At 33.7% G+C, this 10,922-nt stretch overlaps 2 protein-coding genes across 2 annotated transcripts; both read right to left on the bottom strand.

The window, feature by feature from the left end:
• Window positions 1–428: 428 nt before the first annotated feature.
• Window positions 429–4,571, bottom strand: LOC143585720 (protein PAT1 homolog 1-like). Its single transcript, XM_077067441.1, has 5 exons — window positions 4,492–4,571; window positions 3,993–4,138; window positions 2,962–3,018; window positions 2,729–2,804; window positions 429–2,621 (listed from the first exon to the last, which is right to left on the bottom strand). The coding sequence occupies exons 1-5, from the start codon at window positions 4,544–4,546 to the stop codon at window positions 661–663; spliced, it is 2,295 nt and encodes a 764-aa protein (XP_076923556.1). The 5' UTR covers window positions 4,547–4,571; the 3' UTR covers window positions 429–660.
• Window positions 4,572–5,652: 1,081 nt separating this feature from the next.
• LOC143585730 (uncharacterized) lies at window positions 5,653–6,640 on the bottom strand. The gene is made up of 2 exons (XM_077067446.1): window positions 6,575–6,640; window positions 5,653–6,132 (listed from the first exon to the last, which is right to left on the bottom strand). Exons 1-2 carry the CDS (start codon window positions 6,638–6,640, stop codon window positions 5,653–5,655), a joined length of 546 nt encoding a protein of 181 aa, XP_076923561.1.
• Between the last annotated feature and the right edge of the window lie 4,282 nt (window positions 6,641–10,922).

The following is a 10,922-nucleotide window of genomic DNA, read 5'->3' as shown; positions in this document are numbered from 1 at the left end:
TAACTTATATGGAGAAGTTATATGTTACAAATGTGTAACTTGTCAACATTTCCTCTCATATAATAAGAAAACAAACTCTTTTTTTTAACTTATAAAAAGTTGTAAGTTATAAGAAGGTATAAATTAGGAATCCCAAACACCCCCTTAAATAAAACTATAATCAAGTTTGCCAATACTGTTATGCTTTTGGACCCTTACCAGCTCAAAAGCGGTTAACTTGTTTTATGCGGCCCACAGACCAGTCCATATACTACATAACCAGGTTATAACGGGCAGGTCCGGTTATTTTATCCGGGCTTTTCTGGTTGGCCTATTTTGTATTTGGTTGGGATTACCGATACCCGTCTTATTAACATCCACATTTATTACTAAAACAAAAGCATAAAAGGGAATTAAGAAAAAGAAAAAAAAATTAACAAGGCAGAAGCAATGGTGTAAACTAAATCCATACAAACTTGCAGAAACTGTACATACAAACTTGAACCCATTTCCCCCACCAAATACCAACAGCCCCACACGACTGAACCTAATGGGAAACAAGCGCCCGTTCACACAGTATTTATAACCTAACGTTTATAAACCATCCATGAACAAACTTCAGCCACAATAGGCCACAAAAACCACCTTCACCTGACAGATGAGAAGATAGATTTATCTGAATCATCCTCTTACTGATTCAGGAGCAACCTGACCACCACCACCTTTATGACCACTGAATCCACCAACATGCATTGACCTTTTAGAAAAGTCAACCAACATCTTCCTCTGATTATCATCTGTATGAGGCAGACTAGCCCTGAGAAGCTCCACAGGCATCTCTCGACTGATCGCCTTTGCAGCTTCCGATAACACAATCTCTGTGCTCGGTGACACCTGTGCATACATAGCTTGTACCAAACTATCATATTTACTTAAACAATATTTAGTCAAAAGTCCGAAAAACGCATCAAACGAAGCCTGCCAAAGTGTTGGATTTTGCAAGCTGGAATTCGCACTACTTAACAACTGAGTAGCTCGTTCTAGAACCGATTTTAAAATAACCGTAGCACCATCGCCAGCTGGACTGCCAAGCGGGCGAAGTGGCGGTTGTTCTGAAGAACACACCACAGCAGCAAGACACGCACTTAATGAATTAAGATCCATTGCACTTACACATGTTTTCACTATCTTTGCTAGTGAAGTAACGGTTTCAGAGGCTTCATGTTCAGACGGAAGTCCACCAAATAAAAATCTAAGGTGGCGAAAGATCGTCATGCATACTATTCGTGCCAGCTCACTGCTCGGCGACAGAAGTTGAAGATATTTAGAAATAAGTTTCCGACCCTTGGGAAGAGATACGACCCGTAAGAACACAATATCATCTTTAGGTGCCAGTTTGGAAGACGTTTTTGAAATTACACCAAGAGGGTCCACTAGCTGAAGAGCTGCCGCCAAGCCTTCTAGAAGAATTTGACGCTTCTGTCTTGCCTGAGAACCGCCATCTGGCGGCTGAGTTGACTGCAGAAAACGGTCAATGTCATCTACATCAAGAAGCACAGAAACCCCATCTTCAATCATGATTCTAGCTGCAAGCATCGGTTCTCGTTCCAACGGTTTCTCAGACCTTTTCGATTCAGACCGGTTATCACTCGAACCGGATGGCGGGTCCACTTCAAGAAGCGGTTGTGGCCTTCGAATTAAAGAAAACGAAACTCTTCCATGTGAATCAACGTTAATACGAGGCTGTGAATCTGAACTATTACGGCCCCGTTGGGATGAATCTTTTAAATTGGCCGGATGGAATCGGCTTTTGGAAGAATTCTTGGCAATCCTGGCTTGGTGATAATAATCATTAATATATAGATCGTTGTAATGCGTTGCAGCGTGTTGCACATTAAGAACGGCTTCAATCTCTTCAGACGTCATGTATTTAGATCTAAATTGTACCCGACATTTATTATCATTCTTCTGACTGCTGTTATCAGAGCCTTGACGGGAAATACGCGACCCGTGTTTACTCTTTTGTTTACTTCTATGATCACGAGTATCGGGCGACCGGAATTTGTTTAAATGTAACGGGTGAGAGGGAAGGGTGTCGTATAAGTATGGCTGAAGTGCAAACGGGCTCAAGCGTAGAGAATTTGGTGACATCAAATGTGGCGATAAGAGCCCATTTTGAAGCATCAAATTAGGATCCACATGTAACATGTTGTTAGCCCATTGGCTTTGGGCTTGAGTGTATTGGGCTAAGCCCGGATGCCCCAGTTGAGTTCTGTTTCCACTAAAACGAGATGAAAGAGGGAGCCCACTTAAAGGTGAAAGATTTGTTTCTGGGAAGGAGATCTGGGGACTACCGATGCCAGATGAACGGTTTAGATTTGAATGCTGGCGTGGTGAAGGGAGACTGTTGTGGCTACCGGGTGAGAATGAAGGCAAAGATGATGTGGGTGCCAGTGCTGGCTCTGTAAAAAACTGGTGTTTTTCATGAGGGTAAGATGATGCTCGGTACAATGGTTTAGGATCTGAGAGATGTGATTGTGAAGACCATCGTCCGCTGACGTGGCTGCTTTCTGTGTCAGAGATATGTTGATCTAACCACTCAGGTAATTCTCTATCTTGTACCCAGTCAGATGCAGCTGAACCTAAAAAAAGGTGATTAATAAACTATGTGATATATATGAAGCTTAAAAAACAAGTTTTTTTATAACACATATGATGAGAGAACAAAAATGGTTAGATGTGTACTCACTTTCTCTTGAAATAGATCCTGACCCTCGATCACCAATAACTCCAGGATGTCTAGGCCCACTAACTGTTCTGTTTATCTGTAAATCAAACATTTGTACCAAACAATCAGTTAAAACATACACACGTGCATACAGAAAGAGTTTTGAATGAAACTGGTAAGGTAAATATTAATAAAAATCAACGTCTCCGTTAAAAGTTACTGCAAACAGTTATCGTGTGTAGAAGGAAGCTGACCTTTGAAAAAATAGTTGACAAATCATCTAAATCTGACAGAGAGCCTACACCTGGTTCCTGTAGAAAAAGAACAGTAAATTATATAACATGTCATAGTTTAGATGTTTATTAAGCGTCCAGAAAATAAACAGGTGATCAAGTAAAACATCAATTGACACTATTTGATGTTTAATATCACATCCCAAGCATCAATGAACAATATTTATACCATTAAATGTGACTTGTTAGTTCCCTGAACTACGAAAAATCCAGTTTCATCTCAAAGAATGCATGTGCCAAGTTATTAGCAAGGTGAAGCGTAATATGGGATCATTTATCCATCAATAAATGGCGATATGCATTACATGAATCTATAATTTAGGTTTTAGTTTAAACTCAAACTTACATTCAAACTATATTTACCAATCAAGTCATGCTAAGTTGCTAACTAAAAGTTCAGTTCAACTGCGAGCTGCATCCGAATTATAAGTTTATAACTTTAATCACTCAAGCATAACTCCATACCTCGTTGCTTGATTCAATTCAACACACTTATATATAACAACCTTAATTGTACAATAATGGCCATAAAAAAAAACTAAAAAGATTTCATCTCTGGCAAACGAAGTGGAGTGTGATATGGATCATTTATCCATCAATAAATGGTGATACGCATCACACGAATCTATAATTTAGGTTTTAGTTTAGCATCAAATTTAAATTCGAGCTATATTCGCAATATATTCACAATACAAATCAAGTCATGCTAACTTAATTCACGTATCACAACTCTTTGATGATAAAAAATGAGTAAGATAACTAAAAGTTTAGTTCAATATCGAGCTGCATCCAAATTATAATTCTAATCGCTCAATCCGAACTCCATAGTCCATACCTCATCGCTCAATTCAATTCAAGTCATTTACAAATAAAACCCTTGTTAAATGATGTGCATAAAAACTGAAAAGATTTCAGCTGTGACAAACAAATCACAACTTACGACACACAAGCACAATAACCATCAGTAAAGTTTCTAAAAATCCAAACTTTACCTCTTCTCGGTCAAACAAATGGTATTCATCATCAACAATTCCAGTCGAAAGATTACAATCATCTTCTTCCAAACACCCAAACTCAACCTTGTCGGTCGCATGCCGCCCAAAGAAAGCGTATTGCGAAGCATCAAACCGTTTATCATCTGTTCCCAAAAAAATTAAAAATAATAATAATAATAATAATAATCACACATAAACACTTCTAATTAGCACTATAACTTCTTCCAATTGCACAACAATCAACACAATATCATCAATTTCAATTTCAAACCCTAATAATAATAATAATAATAATAATAATAAATAATAATAATAACAATAATAATAATAATAATCACACATAAACACAGTTAATTAGCACTAAAACTTCTTCCAATTGCACAACAAACAACACAATTTCATCAATTTCAATTTCAAACCCTAATTCCCAAATTAGAACACACAATCAAACACCAAATCACCAACTACCGACTAATACAATAACCAATCAGCTCACCTAACGAAGAACCTATACTGACACCACTCAGATCATTACTACCAGATCTCTCCATGACGTCACTCAAACCAGCAAAAAAAACTAGGTCGTTTTGGGGGGAATTGATGGGTGAATTAATCAATTGAGAGGTGGAATACTGGAATTGATCAATTGAAGATGCAATTAATTGATTGTGTATGAAGGTGATGATAATAATAATATTATTATTATTATGTAAGTTTTGTTCCGACTGCATTTATTGCAGTGGTGGAATTGAAGGTCTGAACGCAATCATTTCGTAACCTAACAATATGTATCCCAAAAGGGGCCTTTAAATATACCAAAAGTTTTTATTTGGTATACCAAGTCAACCCTATTAATCTACTACTAATCATTCAATCAACTACTAATCATATCAATCATCATTTTTATTCTATTTTATTTAAATATAACTACTAATCATTACATAATAATTATTTAAACTACTAATATCTATTTTTTAATTAGGTTTTTTTAAAGGCTATTGTAATTAGTTTTTTGCAATACTAGTATGAATAATAGTATATTAAATATTTTATTATACAATTATGAATATTACTAGTCTTCTAAAAAGTACTCAAATATATAAATACGAAAATACAAGTTCATTATGAATGTAAAAACACTAAAATAATTAATCACTTAAATTCACAAACCCACTTTCAGGACGATAAAGTTGGCTGTACAGTTCTAGACGCGACTTATACATTGTTTCCCACCTAACTGCAGACCGGCTAATATTGTTAAGATTCCAATAAGGCGTGATAACAGGCATTGGGGATTCTCCTTGTAACTCTACCATGACATAATGGGTCTCACCAAATACTAAAGCAATTGTAAGAGCTCTGTGATGTTGACTTTCTTCTGGACCACTCCAAAATGGGAAAATAGTGGTACTGCCTGACATGCTTAAAGAATGGATGATAACACCAAACCTATTGGCAATCAGAACACCTGCCTCAGGCATTTTCATCCAGTGTTCTTCTGGACAAGGTGACCCAAAAAAACACAAGTCATGATACAATGAATTTACATCCCTGACAAACATATCTTTATAAATATCGTATCGATTTTGTAACTCTTCTCTCATTTGCTGTCGAATGTACTTATAAGATTTTTCTTCATCAAGTCCGAGGCAAACAGCTATTGCTCGAAATCCACAGTTTCCGTCGCCTTTAACATTCTGTAAATCGTACTGATTGTAGATGCATTACTTAGGTTCTTCTCCTTCAGTATCGATAGAATATCACGTGGTGCCACATTCATCCTTGTCAATTCTGCAACCAAACTAAATTCATCATCAGTTAACCGCTTAGCATATGGATGGCCTTCCATATGCTGTACAGGCGGATGGTTATGTTCATCACATATCATCGTTAACGTCCAGGAATTATATTCTATTGAATATTTCCCTTCTAATTCGAATGGGCAGTCAGTTTTTTTTGTGCCAGAAACTTTACTTGAATCCTTAACTTTATATTTTCCGCCACGATCACACATGATTACAACTTTATACACGAACCCATTAGGATATTTGTTCGATCTTTTAGTGACGACGACAACACCAAGAGAGCGTGCCAAGTTTTGTACCCAATTCATCAATTCTTCATGGGACCCGAACACCTAAAAATTAATAAAAAGTTAATAAAAAGAATAGATAATACACTTAATAATAAAAAGTTAATAAAAAATGTGTATATATAAGTTAATAAAAAAGAATAAATGATACACCTAATAATAAATGTGTATCATTAAAAACATGTATATATATTAAAACCTAATTTGTTAAACTAGAAATAGTCAAAGGGTTATAATGGTAAATATTAATATTAAAAACCTAATTTGTTAAACTAGAAATAGTCAAAGGGTTATAATGGTAAATAGGGTTATAAACTTCTAACAAACCTACGGCCACCATCTCCACTGAAAAAAACCTAAAACTAATTTCTCTCAAAACTCATCCGCCGTCGCCTAACCTACGGCCACCATCTCCGGCCACCATCGCCTAACCTACGGCCACCATCTCCGGCCACCATCGCCTAACCTACGGCCACCATCTCCGCACCGCAGGATACTCGCCGTCTCCACCGTCGCCTAACCCCTTTGCCGCCGTCTCCACCGTCGCCACCATCTCCGTCGCCACCGTCTCCGTTCTTCGCTACAACCGCCGGCGATATCGAAACCCTAACCACAGTCTACCACCACGATTTTGAAAGAAAACCTAACCCAACACTGATTATACCTGATGAGTGAAAAATTGTGGTGTAGTCATGATAAATTCGTTATCTGCCATGGTAAGAAATCGGAATATTAGTTTAGTTTAATCCTAAGAATTTTGTTATTGTTATTGTTAAATAATATTGAATCTGTTCATAAATTTTCAACTGTATTTTTTGTTTTGTTATGGTATAAATTTTCAACTGTATTTTGGGTTATGTAAAGATTTAAATTTTCATTGTTTTCTAGGTTAAGTCACCTGCATGGCATCTATAATATTATTATTTGATATCAATCATATAATAATATTAATATTAATTTGTTTAAGAATTAGACATTAGTCACCTGCATGGCATCTATAATAAATGCTGACAACTTTGGGTTATGTAAAGACCTATAATAAATGCTGACAATAAATGCTGACAACTTTTGGTTTAATGCTGACAACTTTTGGTCTTTAACTTTGGTATATTTTTTGGTATATTTAACAGAACCCATCCCAAAATAAGCAACGTGGCAATATAAAATTTCTAAATTCAATTATTTATTTATTTAAATATAATAATGGTAACTTGTGTGGGGTTGACTAATAATATTATTTTATTTTAATCATAAATCATCTAATTATTCAACTTTATGTTTTTAAAGTGTGTAAAGTACAGTGGTGAGGAAAAAAACAAAATATTCAATTGGAAAAAAAAACCGATAGTTTCGGTTTTTTATTGTTATTAAACGGTATTTATAGTTTGGTTTTGGTTTTGTATTTAATAAAAACCGGAAAACAAAAAGGTCGAATCGAATTTCTAGATTTTTTTATTGTAAGTAATTTATAAGAATTTTATAAATATGAACTCGGATATTTTTTGTTAAATGTATAATAATCAGTTAGTTAATAATTTACAAAATTATTTATACCTAAGTTAATTGTTTTCGGCCAACTTTTTTTCAATCTAAAACTTTCAAGCTTAAATAGCTACTAAATCTAAGCCGAAACTGAATAGTTTCAAAATTCTAAAACCGAAGTTTTAGTTTTTCGTTTGATTTAAGCTAAAAACATACCTAAACTAAACTATACACACCCCTAACTAATTCACGTATTGAAACTATTATTCATGTTTGATTTTATTTGTATTAAACTAGTGTTATACCCGGCTCGTTGCGCCGGCAGGTTGGTAAAACCCGGGAGATGATAAACCCAAATGTGTCGGTCTCGGGCGTTGAGGCGGTAGGTCGACGCAAATTCGGTTGGTTTCAGTTAAGTGTGTTATACTACCGGAACTAAAAACCAAAAATAAAACAAAAACATATGAAAATTTGAGGTGGATCAATTGAGTGACATCAGTCAGTAACACTTGGGCGTTGGGAAGATCCGAGCATTGCCGATCCGGAGTTGAGGTGGTGAGTCTACGCAAATTCGGCTTATTTCCGTCGCATTTGTTAAGGTACCAAAATTAAAACAAAATGCAGAGAGTCTACATGAATTCGTTTCGTTTCCGTTATGTTAGCCATGGTACCAGGACTAACACAAAAAAGAACAAAATTTAAGGACCAATACGGTGTCGCTAAGTGGCTCAATCGGCATTTAGTGGCACCAAAGTTTGTAATTGTATATATTTATAACTAGGTTAGTTACCCGTGTGTTACACGAGTTAGAATAAGTAATTTTTTTAAAATAATAACATAATGTGAAATACAAAAAAAAATGTATCACATATATAAAGATATATTATACGGTAAAAAAATTATACAATACGCAATTTGGAAATAAAAAGTTGTTAGAAAATTCATAAATCATAAATTATTTCTTTGTTATTTTCTATATCAAAACTTAGTTGTAAACGGCTACTTTTTTAAACTAACTCGTGGACCAAAATTCATTCTAATATTAAATTGTTTTGACATGAATAATGTTTGATACTTTAACCAGTTAAAGAAACTCACCCGTTTCGTATTGATTACTTATAAAAATCTAATATTAATAATTAATGCAATATATTTTATATTAAACAAATTAATATTTATGATGGTATTAATTCTTTTAAATTAAGTTGGAATTATTAAAAATTGAAAATGAAATATTAAAAAGAGAAATGTAATTAATATGAGAGAGAGAAAGAAAAATTTTGTAATAATCAACATAGTGATAACATGTGGCATTTATAAAGCTTTATTTATTAAATAGTATAGATTATAATTATAATATTTCTAATCATATTGTATCTAGCTTCTTCTTCCTTTTTTTTTTTGTATTGCTGTCGTTTTTTTAATAATATATACAAAGTTAGTTGTGTATAATTATAAAATAATACCTAATTTAAAGTTAAAGTTGTTAACTTTCGTCCCTACTTTACTCCTAATGAACATTTCTTTTGGGAAACTATCATGTTAGCAACATTATGAGCTTGAAAAGTTTCCATAAAGTCTTCTAAATTCTACCTTATCTTGTTTTGTGTGGCCCATTACGTTAGCTTCCTTCATATGTTTCTTTTGAATGACATGTCTACCAACCTTTGGTTTGTATGAATCAAAATGCGTGTTTCTATAACATTTGGACACATTTACGGATTTGCCCATACGAAAGATCATTTTACGGTCATCTTCCTTTCAAATTTTGTATTTTTATGCAAATGGAAACAATTCTCTTTTTTCCATGCTCGTAGTTAGATTGAACTAATCTTATTGATTTGGCTGAGAGTAATGAAAACAATTATATTTATGTAAAACACCTAGAATTAGTTCAAAACACCTAGAATTAGTTCAAAATAAATATGCTACTATATAGTCATATTTATGTAAAACACCTAGAATTAGTTGTGACAAAACAGGCCATGTGAATAATAGATTAAGCGTACGTATATGACTATATAGTAGCATTTATATAGCCATGTGGTTATAACTTATATTAGTCACACAAGTTGTATTTGGTGTAAAAGGAACATCAAGAGGTTCATGTAGTTGAAAGACAACACCTTTGTGACTTTTGCCAAACAAATTACCAATTGTTTTCATCTCTTTCTAGTTGTCAAAGATTATAGAACACAAAGATGGTGAAACTCTGTTGGAACTTGTTAATGACAATTGTTTGTCTCAATATATTAAGGAGGACAGACGATAAGCAATCAATTTTAGTTTTTTTTTTTTACGATTCGTTTTTGGCCTTTAAAAATGATAGGCAACCCCTTACCACAATAGTGAGGACTCCATGAACATGAAGTGAAACAACAATACCGAACCAATGAATTTGATGCATTCCATAATATCCTTCATATTCATGATAATTTAATGGCAAATAAATTATAACAAATGTATCTAGATATCACATGATACGTAATACTCGACACTTACATATACACATGAAAAACTCATCAATCGTCTGTGGTAATTGTTAGGTGAATGATGTTAATTCAAACCTATTTAAGAATTTCAACACACAATTTCAATCTCTAATTAACAATATGTGCGCAATTAGAGGTGTGCAGGAAATCGAAAAAACCAACCTGAAACCCAAAAAAAACGAATTAACCGAATAAAAAAAAACCAACGATTTGGTTTTCTATTTTCGTAAAAACCGAAACGAACTTATAAATTTATTTATTTTAATTTTAAGTAATGTATAATTGTTTTTATTGTCTTGACTCCATTCATTTATGTAAAAGTTGAGCATTCTATGTATTTTATTGAAGACTTACTCTTTGTGTTATTATATTCCAAGACTCATTTCAAACATTTATAATCCAATTTGATTTATTCTTTTTTAAACTCATGTTATATGAGTTTTAACTTTTAAGTTATATATCTTTACTTTGTAGATTTATATTGTGTTTTGTTTTTGTTACTTTTAACCTCTCATGATTCACAACACATCCGTATTGTAACATTCTTGATCCATTTTCTTCAACATATGCTTTGATGTCTTTAATCGCTATTATTATCATTTACATGACTTGATGTGATTAATCAAGTGTTTAGGGACATGTACGTGACATATAATTATTATTGATGAACCAATGATATTTGAAGTCAACATTTAGTGGTTTGTCATTATCAAGACCATTATCAAGACCAATATGTAATTAAAGTTTGAACCATCATTTTCACGACAAACATCTAGGCACATACACTTTACAATTCATTAAGGTCATCCGCGATAAGATCCAGAATAGCTGATAAACAAAGTGTTTTGAGTACAAAAACAA

This window comes from Bidens hawaiensis, unplaced genomic scaffold (genome assembly GCF_021521415.1).
Source record: "Bidens hawaiensis isolate Kalapana, Puna unplaced genomic scaffold, B.hawaiensis_p1.1 tig00034153_1, whole genome shotgun sequence".
Lineage (NCBI taxonomy): Eukaryota > Viridiplantae > Streptophyta > Magnoliopsida > Asterales > Asteraceae > Bidens > Bidens hawaiensis.
This window is presented reverse-complemented; position numbering and strand designations above follow the sequence as displayed.